This window comes from Phaethon aethereus (assembly GCF_964289735.1).
Source record: "Phaethon aethereus genome assembly, chromosome: 11".
Classification (NCBI taxonomy): domain Eukaryota; kingdom Metazoa; phylum Chordata; class Aves; order Phaethontiformes; family Phaethontidae; genus Phaethon; species Phaethon aethereus.
This window is the reverse complement of record NC_138587.1, coordinates 10,270,060-10,287,541: the sequence shown is the minus strand read 5'-3', so window position 1 is coordinate 10,287,541 and position 17,482 is coordinate 10,270,060. Positions and strand designations below refer to the sequence as shown.

Sequence of the window (17,482 nt, the reverse complement as noted above, 5' to 3'; positions counted from 1 at the left end):
CCTTCAGAATACTGGGGTTCACATTTGCAAGACAGCAGAAAAAGGAACTGCCCCAAATTACAGGCTACAAAGAGCTCTTTCCTTGTTTTCACAAGTTAAAACCACAGTATCTTTACAGAGCTGCATGTGGGTCCAAGGGTTGGATCACTTTGAGCTACTGGCCATAACAGAACCAGTCATATGGACTGAGAAGGGACTCTCCAAATTCTTGCTCGTGGCAGAACAAATTACTGAAGTCATCTCTGGTGCAGTGCATCAGATTTCAGCGTGATTCGGTTTGTGGGTTACCAGCTAGCTGCTCCCATATACTGAACCTTAAACAGAACGCAAGGGAGTATTTCATTTTAATCCCAGGGAGTATTTCATTTTAATCCCCTTGTCAGCAATTTGTCTTTGACTGGAGGCTCTTTGTCACTAAGCCGCTTGCCAATGAACTACCACCAAGGACACAAAAGAGCAAATTCTCCATGAGGTAAACACAATAAACATCCTACAGAAGGGGCCAAGAGATCTTTTGTAATGGTGTGGTGGGTCGAGCCTGGCTGGTCACAATAATTTGCCTCTGCTATATTATAGACTAAAGGTAAGTGATTTCTGGAAGATGATATTTTTTACGTATGAGGAAAACAATTGTAGAAACCTCGAGGCGGGAAAGCATAAGAAGCAGCAAGAGCAGTGACGGAATGCAGAGAGACAGCCAGGCTAGAGGGCAATGAGACTACAGGATGATATGTAAAATGCCAAATGTACATCACCTTCCAGACAAAGTCTAGGTGTAAAGGGCATGTGTGTGATCATGAGGGATGGCTGCCTTAATGGTAACCCTTCTAACCACTTCTAATTTGTTCCTGTAGTTGAGCTGATTCCACTTCCCTAGATCCAATGGAAGGTATCGCGAATGAAACGGCTCAATCGGATATCCTGCAGCAACATACACAGCATACAGGAAGGTCTCAGAGATTTCAGGTATCAAATTAAGAAATGCCTCACAGTGTTGAAAAAGGCAGAAAATACCACAAACAGTGGGGTTTCCATGTAGGGAGATATACGTGACGATAGTTTGTCTCCCAGTGTTCCTGCTGGGCCCTCCTGACAAATTTGTCATTTTGCCTTATGTAGGTTGGGCACATGCAAGAAGCTTTCAGGGTATGCCAGCAGTCTCCAGGGGGTTTCAAATCATAATCAGATAAAGTATCATGGTCCAGAAAACAAATCATCCTGTTTAACTAAAAAAGGAAATTCATTTGATGGGAAAAAAAAAAAAAATTGTTTCAGGTCAGCTCAAAATGACTTTTTGTCCATTCAGCTACCAAATCCAAAACATAATTATTTGCACAGTTCTAGCTTCTACTGCAACACTCTCAGTTGGAAATATTCATGCACAGTTAATCTGACTTGCCCTGCTGGAGTCGCTATAATATCGCAAGACTCATGAAGCAACTGGGAAAGGCTTATGCTCCTTGGCTAGCAGAACCTCCTCTGATGCTCTCAGTCAGAAAGAGCAACATTGGCAAGACCAGGATAAAATCCACAGCCTACTGGGAAGAATTTATTTGCTGCTGCATCAGAAGAAGACCGGGAAATAGACTTGTGCCTGGGGAAAACAAGAGCTTTTTTTTTTTTAAAGAATACCAGTTTAGATTCTGTGCTGCTTCCCCCCCTTTCCATGGGTTTACCCATGCAGGGTGCAAAGAAAGCAGAGTCTGGTCCCAAGGGAGTTCAGCTGCAGCAGACTGATCTACCAGCAGGCTACAATATGTTCCCAGAAGGTGCAATGTAATTCTGAGGCCAAGGAACAGCCTATTAGCTCTGCATGCCATTAATTTTCATGAATAGTTCAATCCAATGCTCACAGAAGCTGTTGGGCATCTTTCCATTTTGTCTAGCAGGACCTGTATTAGGGCTTATTTATCTTTTCATTATATACCTTAGCTTAAGTAGGAAGCAGCCCAAACAGTTCAGTGCAGCTGTGTAGGTTTCAAGCCCTCCACCAGGCTCTGTGCCCAGCAGCACGCGAGAAGCTGTCTGCAGGTCGGAGTGAAGACATGTCACAGTCAAAGCCACTCATGGAGAATTAAACTTCAGGCTTGTTTGACTAAACTTCTGAATTCACCATGGTTCCCCGTTTTGCCAGCCTGAAGCAGCAGCGCAGCAGGTTCTAGAGTCACATGCCAAAATGCCTCCTTCATCCTCCCTGGAACTGGAAATGATTACTAATAGGTATTCTTGCTGAAATGATTTAACATAATGTGCTGAATGAGATCACTAAGTCAAAATATCTTTCCCTAAGTGACTCTCTCACTGTGTGCCTGAATGCCAGAGGGGAAGGGGAACAGCATGAACCAAATTCTTTTGCTGGCTTCTGCGTTTTACAAAATCTCTGAAGTTACCGAAGAATTCACATTAGGAAGTTTCACCCAGGCTCATTACAAGAGGTCCATGATGCAGGTCTGGCAGACAGACAGAGGACGGAGACATAAGGGTTTGCATTAACCTCTCTCGTTCACACTATCCCCTTTTACAGTATTTTCAGTGCTCTCCAGCCTAGGTTGGGAACTGAAGACAGGTGAGGAAATCAGGTGGGCACGAAAGCAAAGCTGGCGAGAGGATGGGCACTCTTTGCCCTGCATGTAGAGCCCTGGATGTGCATCGCCACTGCAGCTGCACCTGCTACAGCAGGCTGCAACCACCACGTGAAACACAGAATTTCGGGAGGAACAGGGTCTGCACCACAAAACACACCACTGCATGCCAGGGATGCTCAGGGTTTTGCTGAGAGGCCAGGCTGCCCTCACTCATCTGAGTCTGTCAGCCCCAAAATTAACTTACTGTGGTCAGTACTCATAACAGCGGTATTGTGGACTTTTGATTCAGTCTTCCTTTCTGAGAAAGCCTCACACTCTCTGGCCCAGTACGGCTATTACCTGCCATCCTAAAGGATGATGAATGTTATTTATATTGTGGTAATGGCTAACCACTCAGTGCAGAGCAGGGACAGGCTATGCTATGGACTTTTCAAACACACTGAATGAGGACTGCCTACAGATGGCTGAGTGTATGAAACTGCTGAGACATTTCAGGATAATGTTCTCGAACGCCTTGGACGCGATGACCTGCAACAATGCTGCAGTACTTGTGCTGACTGCAACAACACAGGGTGCCGTTCTATAATAAACATGTTCATTCATACTAAATTCTTATCAGTTACTGTGACATGCCCTTACAAACTCATCTACTTCAAAACAGGTGACTCCTTGACTGGAAGGCCTTTAAGTTCCTTGATTAATAAATGTAAAAATATTAATCTATTTCAAACCGAACAGAAAACATAGAGGAATGAGGAGGTATTCTAATTAGAAGTTTTTTTAATATTTAGCTGCTATAGTTTTCCTGTCCGAAAAATGAAGTGAATCGAGGAATAAGAACTACTCAAGATGTAGATGAGAAAAATAATCCAGCAATAGTGAAACATGAAGGGCCTGATTCTAGAAAAGAGACTGTAAGACCAATTTAACTCTGACATGTGCACACTTGCAGGATTAGGCTTCAAATAATTGCAGAAAAATGTAAGAACTGAAAAACTATGCCTTTAGCTTTCCACTGCAGTGATCCAAGAGGGTAGATAGCTAACACTTCCTGGGAAATGCCCTCCCAAGAAATAGCCCTGCAAAGATGCAAAGGAAATACGTCTAAAACATTCAATGCAGATTTTTTTTTTCATTATTAATCATTCTCTCTGTATCTTAGAAAAATCACACGGTGACTTCTTTCATATGCATTGAGGTACAGAAACCTAAAATATTAAGTGACATATTCTACCAAGAAATGCCTTAGAGAAGGTGCTGTGGAATAGGCATCAGTTCCTCTTTTATCGCTTCTACAATTAATGTTCCAGTATTAAAGTCCTAAATACACATCCAGAAACCAGCAGACATTAGTGTCCATCAGCAACCTTATTAAAAACCAGGTGCTAAAGATAAACCTCACCTTTAAGTATACTCTTTACACATAAAAGCTGCTTTAGATGAAGCTATGTCAGAGCTTCATAGCCAAAAGCCTGAAGATACCAGAGCCCAGTAAACAGACTAAGCAGGGATCAGCCCGACAGGCTTTTTTCTGTCTTTTCAATCAGATGAGTGGTCACTCCCAAACCGAATGGGAGAAATAAAGCACACAGTAAGAGACTGCAAGTATTTTCTAGCTGTCTCAACTCTAGAAGTCTCCTAAGAGGACTGATGTCTCAACATCTGGGCATTCCTTTCACTGTCAAAACACTCACAGAGCAATGGGATTTGTCAGCAATCTGCTGAGCATATACAGATGACAACTGCTGAGCTTGGAGAGCTCAAAGGCGTTTACTGATGGATAGGGGTTTGCAATAGATCTGTCGAACCAAAGCTGAGATCCAGAATCTGTGAAAATTATACCCAACAGCTGTAAAGACTTCAGCTGCGGTATTAAACCAAGCACCACAATACGCAAAATTTAGCCTGGGTGTGCTTTATAATTACACCAATTATTTAAGGGAGCTTATCAGCCTCCATGTCACCTACTACAAGGAAAAGGTTGCTGGCATGATTTTGGAAGGTGGTCTTTGCTGCGTAAACTACAACTCCATCTATCATATATGGAAATGAAGCGTCATTTATAAACAGGTTTTGGATTGTCCCAAGTACAAATTTCATGGCCAATGGATTTAAAGCTCTCTCCAGCACCTACATCTCGCCTAATGGCACTCTATCCCTCATAGATTTTCATCCTGTTGCCCCACTATGATCTACATATCTTCCTAAATCTTTTAAAAGATCTTTTTGACAAAGGGATATGTCTTGTTGGTACAACACAGAGAGGCATTATATCAAAAGACTTTTGCCTTACTGACATAAACTCCAAACGATTTCCAGTGTCAGCTGTATTTTCAATAATTTGTCCATTTTGTATTTTTCAGAATAGGTTTATCCACTTCTGATACCATAATGCTTAAGTTCCTCCATCCTCCAATCTAGCCAGTGATAGAACTTTGCATCAAACTTTTGATAGCATCAAATGTGGGTTTTTTTCCCTGGCATCCTAAAAAATATGAAATCTTTGTTCAGCTACAGTCTGTACAAAAGTATAAGTTAGCTCTGTGGTATTCAAGAATAACTGTTTAGACTCTGAGGCTATACATTCTTCTGCTAAAAGATATATTATCACATCTTGTGTCTAAATATTTTTGCTTTCTATGTCTGCTAAAAGCAACACCTAGAGTTGCTATAACTGAAAATGACAAGACAAAAATATTTTTCACCAATTTGTCACCCTTTTGCATTTAATAACACTAAATATATAGTCTAGCTCATTAACAGAGTTTTGTCTGTTTGTATTTACATATAACAAGGGACAAATAAATGTGTTAAAAAAAAGAAAATGGAATTGTAAATACGACAAAAATGGAAAAAGAGTTTGTGGGTTGGTGCAGCATCTAAAACCACCTAACACGTTTGAAAAGGACAAAATCAGGGAATCATAGATCATTTAGGTTGGAAAAGACCTTTAAGATCATTAAGCCCCACTGTTAACCTAACACTGCCAAGTCCACCACTAAACCATGTCCCTAATTGCCATACCTACGTATCTTTTAAATACCTCCAGGGATGGTGAGACAACCACTTCCCTGGGCAGCCTGTTCCGATGCTTTATAACATTCCGGTGTTAACTTTCAAGCTGCCTCACTTAATTGCTTTTAACTACAGCAGTATATGAGATGGACATCATATATTTTCATTAGACCTGTTTGTTCAGCAGTCTCATTATAAGGTTTTACCCTTATTAGTAGGGTATGCTTCCTGTAACTGGTCAATAATAAACTTTTTTCACCACTTCTGTATATTTAAGTCATTAGAAAACTTTAAAATACACGACTATTTTTTGTGAGTGGGGAGTTGTCGTCATATATATATCACAAAGGAAAAAATACAAAAGCAGAAAATTTCATGAATTCTCCTTCAAGCAGATGGTATTGCAGTGACATTGAACAAGTTTATATTAATTACTTTCAGAAAGAGAAGGAGATGTCATATTTGAGATAGAGGATCCTACCAAAACCACTAAGAACCATCCGCAAATCTAACAATAGTGAGATTTTTTCTCTAACTCATTGTGACAGCTGTCAAGCTGGGGAAAACTTTTTGTTAATGCCAATACAATTGTTCACTTAAACAAAAGCCAGTAATTCAGTCACATTGGAACAGCTTATGTCCCCAGCTCTGCCGTACAATCTGTACACATGCACGTATTACATCTATATGCATAGTTGCTCTTTAATTTTCATCTTTGGGGCTACAATGTGATTTGTTCAGAGCCTGAGCAGAGCCCTACAAAAAACAGGCCAGAAGGCAATTTGTGATTGAGTTGTAATGAGCTGCCCGTTTTTTCCTGTGTTGGAAGACGAAGGCTTGGCACCCCAGACTAGCAGCCAGGGTAGGACATGCTCCCTGCATGCCATGCTAGCCGTGTGGTCACCCTTTTTCCCCATGCCCTCAAAATAAGAGAACACAACTATTGGTAGAGATGTCACCTTGCTCTCTGCGTGGTGACAGACTGAAGTGCCAAAGATGTCAACTGCATCCTCCGTCAGGACCCTGTGTGACCACAGCTTGACCCAGAGCTCACAAGGAAATCCTATATAGGTCTTGGTGCTATCACAGGGTCTTTGCAGTCAATAAAGATGCAGAGATCCCATTAATTACCTCCACTCAAGGCAGGGCCTGTGTCATTAAGGTAATTTTCTATCAGTAAAACCAACTCTGAACAAGAAAAGGAGTGCAGCCCTTACCTCCTCGTAGACATCATCATTCTTGCGGAAGTCTCCAGCCCTCCTTGGAAGCACATGGACATGAACATGCTGAAAACAAGAAACAAAATAATGGTGATTATCAAGTTCAGGACTTTCTTTTCTGGCTTGTCAGCATTATTCTCAACACATACAAGTAACCACACAGAGGCTCCCACAGCATTATTTTCAGAGGAAAATACATTAACCTGTTCCATAACTGTATCTCAACTCTTTGGAGAATATAAAAGATGAAAAACATGAGAGAGCGGCTCTGCTGTATTATATGAGCTTCAGAGTGAAATGCCTGGAAGTTTAGGGCTCTCTGGAATTATTCATAGTTGTCAGTCAGAGACATATTTAGCCACAGCTTTGAAATAACAACGTACCTCGCAGCTGTGTGTTGCAACTTCAAAACCGACAAGAATAAGAAGGTGCCAGCAATGGGACATGGCCATGGCAGGCGTGGGCAGAGGGCTCGTGTGGGCAGCCCCGGGCTCAGTGCTGCTCTGCACAGGCTGGGGGATAGAGGAACTGCTGGTACATAACGGAGATCATGCAGGTAGAAAAGCCATCAGAAAAGGACATGCACCAGGCTCTTCAGCACGGCTAATGCAATGTCTTTCACAAGGTTAAAAAGACTTTAATGTTTTGCTTTTCCTCCCAGGAGGTTGTAGCCCAAATATAACAGAGTGAAGCCCCCAGTGGTATGAGGTGCGTGCTGGGGGCACACTCTTGCAGGGACGGTGACTCCAGCGCAGCAAATGGTCCCAAACCTGCAAGGCATGAGAGCTACGTACCCGGTTTTGCAGAGCCTGAAGGATGAGCGTCGCTCTCCTGACAGCGGGGCCATGGCTTGGGGGTAGCAGAGCTAAGGACCATAAGCTGCAGAGGCAGCTGTGGACTACCCAGCATGGGAGGGAGGTGAGGGGCAATGTATTTTTGTCACAAATGCTGGTGAGATATGGGGAAGAGGAACAAAAATATGGACAACAAAGTAAATACATGACTTGCCACCTTGCCGACATGATCTTGCATTATTACTGTTACTGTATTTTTTTTTCTGTTAAGAGATTATGACAGTCTTGTCATACCATATAGGAGGAGTAATTCAAGATTCCTAAGGCTCAAACTCTACTAGGAAATCAAACACACACTCGTCTATCTGCTTTTCTGCAGTAAGTTCAGGTACAAAATTGCAAAGCATTCTCTTATCTTTTCCCCTTTCTCTTTCACTCTCTTTTGAGGGGAGAGAAAAAAAAAACAACTGAGAATAATTCTTCAGGAAAAAAACACACCTCATTGAGGAGAGGCACCACATGATCTGGGTGACGGATCACATTTATGCATCTCCAGATCTTTTTAGATGGTACCTAAATCCTTTTAAAAAAAAAAGACTGCATCAGAAACAGCACCAAATGCTTTACACAGAATTTAGATATGACTCAATTTGATGAGGTGGAAATCACCTGAAATACATGCACCTCATTGAAATATTCTCAAAACATGGCTCAAGTCTATAACGCAATCCAAAATCAAAATAGATTTTCTTAGGCTATTTGTAAGAAAATTCAAACACACCTATATTATGTTAGCTTCAATCCATAAAAACATTTGTTCAGTGAATAAAATGAAATCACAAGGATGTTTCAGTTAATGAAATATTCCAAATACCACTCTTTTTTTTTTCTCAGCTTACCCTAGAGAAGCCAAATACACGATTGCTTATTCTTATCATTAACCACAGCTTTCAGTGTATCCAGCCTAGAGATGAGGATGATTCTTGAGGGTTAAAAACTGTGTTTTTGAGTAATACATCAGTGATAGTGTTCTGATAGTGTATTATACTAATATATCATGAGAGCGATAGTGCTCTTGTGATGTATTAGTGCAATGTATCATCTGAACATCACTGCTCTCATGATGTATTGCTCAAAATCACAAGGCAAGTTTAAAGATGGTCTTCAGTAGCCCTAGGCCTGAAATTTTGGTTTTGGACAAAGACTTTCAAGAAAAATAAAAGTGAAGATTAAAGTTTGCTGTTGTACTGTAAAATTTTACTAGTGACACACCTGCGGTTCTGGTTAGATTTTAAATTTATTCATAAAAATGGAGAATAATCTGCCAGTCAGTTGCTTTTTCTTCTGCTATAAGGAGTGATAGTTTTGCTACAAATATCAATTTTCAGGAATTTCTCTCGATGATACATATACAGCTTAATATCAGCTATCAACAACCATATCCCCCAAAAGTTCAGCCACTTTTAAGAGTAACTTTTATCTCTGTGGCAGAATGTTCCAGGATGCAGACAGAAGAAGATCTGTATACCCATGACAGACAATTTGGAGTATCAGAAAGCAAGTAGGGATGTAGTCCAAAGCTCAGTGCAGAGATGCTGCACTGCAGATACACAGACCAGCACAGCAGGTAATGAATGAGCCTAATGTGATTTTCTACCCAAAATGGGCTCTTGTAATCAGCGTGGGGAAAAAAAAAAAAGAAAAAATGTTTACGAGAGCATATGGGCCACCTGGCATCAGTGGGTACATTCTCGGGGTTGGTCACCTTTACTACATGTATTATGTTCTTACACAGTGCCAGGCTGCATAGCAAAATCTGTCAACCGCATCAGAAAACAAATGAGTATTTCGAAGATTTGAGGTAACCACAATCAATTCAAAAGAGAGTAATTTTTTCCAGACATCCCCATTTTTTTTTAAATTCTGTGCATGGAACATAAATAAGTATCTCCTTACCGTCTGTGTAATAGAAACGAACAGGAGTGGCAATAGTATCTCAGGTTCCTTCTCTTTAGCTTTACCAAGAAAACACAGGGAAATACAAGCAGCACAGAGCAGTGGCTACCATGTAGTGAGAAACACCAAACAACAAGGGATTTCACACCTTCTCTAATCTGCCTTTCAGCTTCTGGCCTTCCCAACTTGGGGAGGCTGATATTTTGATTCATTAGGAGTTCTTTAATTGATCGTTTTTGTTCCTTAGTACTATTTGTTACTGCTAAAGCCTCAAGCCACCAAGGCACTTAAGCACCAGCTCGATTTCCAACCTCTGAATTGGTTCAGTGGGAGTATTTGCATCCTGGATTTCATGTATATGTCTCAGTGTTTTGTGTCTGCTGCTGGCTACCGGGAGGTCTCCCCAGCCGGGGGTTGCAGAAATAACTTCAGGGTGCCCGCAAATTAAAGTTGCTTCCTTCCATTTTATTTTCCAGGCAGACCAAAAACCTGCATGTCCAAAAAAGACATTTGCAGTTGACTGAAATGTGTCAGTAGATACAAACAAAACATTTGGCTGCATTTTTTTTTTTAACCAAACAAACAGATTTAGGCAGGTCTTCCTTCAAAACACTGCTTGGATACAAAAAATCCAAACATTGTGGGTACAAAATGTCAAAATAAAGCGTTTCAACTTTTTCCGCAGTTATTGTGGGTATCCTCATGTCTGGTGGGTGGCAGACAGCCCCATCACATTCCAGCAGGCTGTATTCAATCACTGTTGATTGTATTTCCTTTTTTTCCTAAAACATTTCTTTCCCCTCATTTTGCATTATTTTGATTAATAAACAAGAAAAGCAACATACAACAGCCGAGACATTTACATTAATGGACCGATCAATATCACCCGCATCAGGGTAGCAAAAATGCAGACACACGCTCGCATTGCTTAGAGTGCTAGTTACCGTTCCCTCTTCCTGTCAGGCACTGATGGAGGAAGCTGCGTGCGATCGCAGGAGCGATACGCCACAGGTATGACAACATGGGGACACAGCAATATGCCGCCAGGTGGGGGACACCGTGCGCATCAAAGCTGCCTGAGGCTTCTGATACTGGGGACAGGTTTCCTGCCAGGGATGTCCAGGGCAGCAGCAGCTGGGAGGAGGCTGTGGGAACTAAATGTTATAGGAACTTCATAATTAAGAGATTATTAGACTGACAGTTTTCTAGGGCTGGGACTGTAGCTCCCTCCATTTTCAATGTGGCCACCATGAAAATGAAATCTCAGTTTCAGAAACTCCTCGAACAGTGAGAATTACCAAGTGATGCAAAAATCACTCTTGAAAGAAGTTTTTTTCAAGACCTTTAAACCCAGAATGTCTAGAGAGTTAGAAAACATACTGCAAGGAACAAACCTGGAGTGCCAAGAGGAAACTGTGAGCCAGAGCCAGCGTGTGTTATCTCTGACCTCCCACCGCAGCGAGGGGATCCTCTGCTTGAGCCCTGTGGCATTCCCAGCATGACTGTGGGAGCATAGAGCTGGTGGTGGGCACTTTGGAGCATGCTTGTCCCACCACCGCTGAAATCTAGCCGCAGCACAGGCATTTGTGGGATGATACATCTAAAGTCGATTTCCAGTGAATCAGGACTGCAAAATGCTCACAGAAGTCTCAGCCAAAAAAGCTGGAACCTGTTTTGTTGGAAAAACACCCATTCAGGTCAGGTGAGTTTTGCTTCAGCACTCAAGGCCATGCAGAATGTTCCTAGTTACGGCTCGTTTTATATACTGAATTATAGTTGAATAACCAATGCGTCACCACTGCGCTGGATGTAAAGTGAAAATACTAGGCAAAAATAGACACTGAAAGAGATTTCTTGGGTAGATCAGAATAGCGAAGAGCAGATGACCCTGACACAGACGACTGGGGAGGGCATGGACATTGCCTGCAATAATTCATGAACATTATGTTGTGTTCGCTCGGCTGCTGTGCTGGTTAGCAGAGCAACAAAGCTCAGCTTCCAACGGAAAGGGAGACAACAGCCTGTACGAGAGCTCTTCAGCACGCACCCAGGATCTATTAGCCATAAATGTTGCTATAGGATGAATACATAAAAACTGGCAATGGGTCACATGACCTTGAGGACAGGGGGGCTGACAAAAAGTTGGCAGAGGAAGGGCTGCTCCCCCGACACCTGCAAAAGCAGTATGTGGCTGAGCTGTGTCTTTACGCAGCGAAATCAGACGCCTTTCAGCAGCTTAATCCTTTCCCTCATTACTTTTCATTCTTTCTACAGAGACAAAGCTTTGCAGCCGTTTGCTTCCATGGTCTCATGGTGCAGCAAGATCAGGAAAGGCTGTGATGTGTGGCACGGAGGGACATCGGGGCCAGGACGAGTAAACCCCGATGTCCCTGCCACTGTCGTGCTCAGGCGGGAGGAAGGGCGTTAGTGGCTGCAGGCAGCAAGACCTGCTGGCCAGGAGACCCCCGTCAGCCAGTTGGCTAGGAAAAAGGGTGGTGGTTTGCAGATAACACCTTGTTTGCTGCAAAGTTCCCTGTCCATTACAGAGATGTGGGCTTCTTATGGCAGGCTGTGATAATACTTCTCCTAAACTACTATATTAACTGTAGAAATTCCAAACTAATAACCATTCTCCAAGTAAGACTGTTAGCGGGTGATAAAGAAAATCAACCATAATACCGAGATAGCCACATGAAAAATAGGGCAATTTTGTCCTCTCTGTAAACTGGGCTTCCATGGAGCCCTTGTTTGCTATTCTTGATTAACTGCTCAATTATCCCTCTTACAAAATTATTCCACGGAAAGCCCTGCCTGTATATCCATAGCTCATTAACAGAAAGCACTCCCTCTGCTGTCCCCGAAAATACATGGCATTACCCAGACACTAGCAGACTCGCTACAATCGCTCTCTCTAGGCATTGCAAGCCAGTTTCTAGGGCCCTGGCAAAGACATCTTCATGGGAAAGCAGTTTCTGTTCAGCGAGTATTTATTGAGTTCTTGACATTTTTCCTAGTCCTGAATTGGGTTGGGATGGAGAAACAAATTAAAAAAATAAAAAAACTCATATCCAACATTTGGAAAAGAAAGAGTTTTGGTCAATTAAAATATTCCGTTTTCACAGCCTTCAAAATGATTGCCAACATTAACATTTTTCTTTTTTTTTCCTTTCTTTTTTTTTTCATTTCCAGGAGTTATAAATTACACAAAGTAAGACCACTTTAAAAGACCTAATTTTTATAAAATATTAAAACATGACAGGAAACTACTTGAAACAATCCCTTTCCTACAAAAGTGTCACATTTCTAGGAATCAGCATTTTTCTTTCCAGCTTCAATAAAACCTCACGCACAAGGCTGTATAGATGCAGACACTTGGTGTCTCCTCCCCAGATGCCAGCCCTGGCTTTCTGGTGGTGAGGGTAGCTCCAAACCCAGCAAGGCTGCACAGACTAACACACTCTTGTAACGCCTTTGCTTTATTGAAACACAAAACCAAAGCCTGCTTTTCTATCATCATGAGAAACATAAGGATGTGATACAGACAGAAAGGAGTGGCACAGACTGCTGGACTCGTGAGCAGCACGTGCAGGGGGACAGAGGGATCCTTTGGAAGGGAAAGACAGGGAAACCCACGTCTCAGAAAGCCCAGGGTGACAGCAGAGGGAACAGCAGAGATGCAGGTGGGAATGGACTAGAAGAGCTGTCAAGAGAACAAGAAGGGTGGGAGCTACCGACAGACCGGAGGTGGTGGTGGAAGCTTTGTGAATCAAAAACGTCGTGCAGAAAGAGGGTGCAAAGAGTGAAAACAGAAGAATCAGGGGAAAAGTCCTGGGACAGGAGGCCACACAGGCTGGCCAGATGCTACCAAGCCACAGCATGAAGACTGGCTTTCAGGAGCCACTTGTGTGCCTCTGCATGGCGCTGCACTGTACACGTGCCCTTGGGAGGGAAAAAAGAAAGCTTTGCAATGATCCCTACCAAGGTTTACACCATGGATTTTTCTCTGGAGGAGTGACTATCAAGATTGCTCAGCACAGAGAACACTTACTGTGGAAAGCAAGAAAATGGGGAGAATTTGCAAAAGTATCAGAAACCAAACCAAATGGGAGACGTGCAACAGAGTACACCTTCAAATCCGTTGATTGAGAAATGTGCAGATTCAGCATTCTCAGTGTTCAGAATTCTCAGAATTCTTCAGCATTCATTCTAAATACTGTATCTGTCAACTGCTATAAAGTTTTAAACAAATGAGCTGTGGATGAACTAGAAAAGAGATCTCAACCTAATGAAAATATGCACAGAAAGATTTTTAAACCCACTTAAGATCTGCAGTTACAACTTCCACAGCTGAAGGCAACTTTAGTATTTACAAGAGAACTGCCAACCCCTCCCCACCCTAGCGCCAAACCCAAGAAAACTGACACAATAATGACAGTAATTAGCCTGTTCATGGGAAGTAGTGGTCCAAATGCAATTTGGACATCTCTGGTGAGATCCTCTGAAAGGCAGCAAATGAATAACCTAAATGGAAATAAGGGTGGTAGGGTGCTTCTGAACTGGTATTTCCTGACCTCCAACCTGGTCCCCAACTCTAGGAATGTGGGTCCACACATGGTGGTAGGAAACGCAGGCCAAGGACCATCACCAACTCCTCCCACCTGGTATTATTCAGTGCCTATCCCCTCCCCAGCACCCACAGTGGATGGAGTGGGTGTAGGCTTGCAGAAGCATTGACCATTACTCTGTGTCAATCTATAGGAAGAACATCTGCTTGGTCCAGCCAAGGACCCTGATGGGGAAACTGCTATGCCATGTTGCCATGGGTTATAAGTCAGGAAAACTACAACCAGAACAGTGAGAGACCTGTACAGCATCTTCTACCCCCTGAATACCAAAGAACTGCAAAAACAACCCTAAACTTGGCAGCCCCAGCATAAAGTATCACTTCCATTTTACAGAAGGGAAGGCTGATGCACAAATCAATGAAGATGCCTCTGAAGCCGCTCAGGAAAGTGGTGCAGACTTAGGGACAGCTGAGGACCACCTGCCTTGAGGTCCTGCACCTTTGCCTTCCCTCAGAGTCACTTTGCCCAGGTGTTTTTGTGCAAATTTGGTGTTGCTGAGGTGCAAATGAAAGAGTAATTGCATTTCCACTCACCTCTGATCTTTAGTTAAGTCTTGATAAATGCATATTGTTTTAACACTTGTGATACGTATAATTAGGGTTCTTTAATTTATGTTTCAATAAAATGTTCTATAATAAACATTTACTGCTCTGTGAATAAACATTTAAATGAAGCTCCTAATGGGGGTTACATGTTTCGAAGCAGTTCGTGGCTTTGCCGAAGTCTCTCCCTATACTTAATGAGGGTTATTTCCATAATCTGTGCATTATTGCTTAAGCCTCCCTTTAGGAATATTTTACAAAGTAAAATTCTGTGAAATATTATCAGCCAAAAGAGAAAATGCTAAGAGGATTATCAAATTGTCCTGTTAAAGGGACAGCACAAGCTTTCATTTCCCCCCTGAGATGCTAACATTGTAATTATGTAGAATGTGCTTACTAATTATCACACCAGTGTGTTATTTCTGGGTTTTCCCCTCAGAGACCCGGTCTAAATGAAAAGGATGGGAGAACCCTAGAAGGTCTGATATAAATGGCAATATAATGCTAATTTACTTTCTGTTATTAATAAGCGTAAGGATCAACCTCCCCCAGGAAAATCTTGTAGATGTCAAGAAAGGTCCAGCTCCCTCAGAGGGGGCAGAGTACTGTTATGTACGAAGTTGTGTACAGCTTCTCCCACGTCATTCCTACAGCCCCACAATTAACATCCAGGGTCTCATCCCTATTTTGCTGAAACTTCCACCCCTTTTTTCACCGTGATTCCAATAATGGCAGGACTCGGCACCCCAGCTGAGGTATAAAGTACACTGAGGTTGAGGGAAAGATTATTGTTGGAATACAGAGGGTTTTCAATTCTCTGGAGTATCTGCAATGATACAAACACCTGTAAGATATTTATTCCATGTGCTTGAGTACATTTGAGGAGAGCATAAACCTGAAATATATCTTCTCTCCACTAGCAGGGAATAAGAGCATTGCAGCAGCAACGGCCCACTCTCCCTTTAATGCGGGGGGTAGGGAAGAAGAGAAGATAAATCAGGAATGGATGTGGCAGGGGGAAGACAAGCCTTATATACCAGTTACCGTTACTCTGAGAGGGAAATCATTACATCTAATTTTTGTGGTAATTGCCTTTTTAGACAACTGTTGCAACTTCTTCTAGGACTATGAGAAGATTCCTGGAGAATTCAAATGCTGTCCCTGTCTCCTCTTTCATTAGTTAAAGATGGAAGAGAGGTGCTACTGCAAGGAGAAAGAAAAGGTTTCTGATGGCAGTAACGTGACCACGACTCATAACTTTCTGCGGAGGATGAAATGTATTCAAGCCACGGTGCTTTCTGTCGCAGTATCTATCAGTGCTAAGGGAGATTTCCGAGGCTCTGTGTCAGTACTGAGGCGTTTTATACCCTTAAGGACACATTTCCCAAGAACTAGCAAATATCTCTGTGCATACCTATAGCCCTCACCAGACTGTGTTTAGTTATTTATAATATTAAAATTATATATAGCAGCTATGGGTTCCAAAACATGGGCTGTTTTCCTGTTTTATTGCCGAATGTGCACATTCATCTCTGAGGTTTAGCTGCTTCAGTTAAACCTTTTAAATGTAAATTATTTTCTGTTATAAAAAGCTGATTGTGGGAGTTTTAGTATTTCAAAGATGGTAATTTATGTGACTGGAACAAAATAAAACATTCAACAGAAACAGAATTTTACTTGATCAGAAACACTTTTATGTTTCAGTATAGTTTTCTTTTCATATTTTCCTCCTGCAGCAGTGGCCTCTGTCTTTCAATTAGCTTGAAACAGAAGATCTTAGATAAAACCATCGTTTAATGCCATTTGCATATATGTCATTCCACAACTACTTCACCTCACATTTAAAGTATTTTTAAGCTGTTGTGAACCAATGCCTGAAATCCCTTATGCAGCTGCTCAGCTGTTCACCCCTCAACAGCCCACCAAAGTTTCTGGGATGACGGGGAAGCAGGACCAGTCTCCAAACAACCCACAGGAGTAAGTCTCCTCCCTTGTCATCTCAAACCATTTCAACAGCATATCCAGTGAGGGAGTGGAGAATCAAGAAAGCAGATTTTTGGCATGGATTACATGACTGCTGGTCAATCCTATTTTTCTTTGACTTACTTCCCACACTGTTGAATTTGGGATACAAAATGGTTTTGTGGAAGTCAACAGACTCCTTCAAAATCAAACTTCATAGGTCACCTACAACATCACCCAAAGGTGACCAAAATCCCTGTAACGACTCCTCAGTCTGGGCAGCTATTGGATCAGGCCTTGCAGAATACCACGGTATCAGCACCAACACGTCACCTTTGAAGGTTTTGACAACAATCTTTACAAGCTAATAACTTCTCCCAGGCTACCACTGCAAAAAGACATTCATTCTTGATTTCCCAAGTAACTAGGATTTTTCTTGCCATCTTTCATAATATGCAGCCCTGCGCTAGTTTGCCTTTTTGCTCAAGCTAGGGCAACACCCCTACTAACTTCAGATTAACTCCTTCGTAATCTGAAGAAATCTGGCAAGCAGATGTGCTAATAATGACAAAGAATATACAATAGTATGTCCCCAAACTTCAAAATAAAATAAAATGCATTCCATTGCCTTTATTCATTGTGTAATATTTTGAAATCAGGTTAGAAAAGGTACAAGTGTCAAACTTTTTATTTTTACCTCTTAAAGTACTACTTTTGTAAGTCCTTGAGTGGCATGCAACGTTTGCACATCTCCCACCTAAGTGTGGTGAATGGCTACAAGGC

At 42.0% G+C, this 17,482-nt stretch overlaps 1 protein-coding gene across 1 annotated transcript in view; it reads right to left on the bottom strand.

Annotated features, from left to right (window-relative positions):
• The window catches only part of FHIT (fragile histidine triad diadenosine triphosphatase), a gene marked incomplete at both ends in the record, with an annotated part of 426,950 nt that overhangs the window by 77,473 nt on the left and 331,995 nt on the right, over positions 1–17,482 (bottom strand). Inside the window, one exon of the mRNA XM_082004580.1 lies at positions 6,818–6,886. Within this exon, the coding sequence (XP_081860706.1) occupies positions 6,818–6,886 (69 nt within the window). The remainder of the gene's footprint in view (positions 1–6,817; positions 6,887–17,482) is intronic.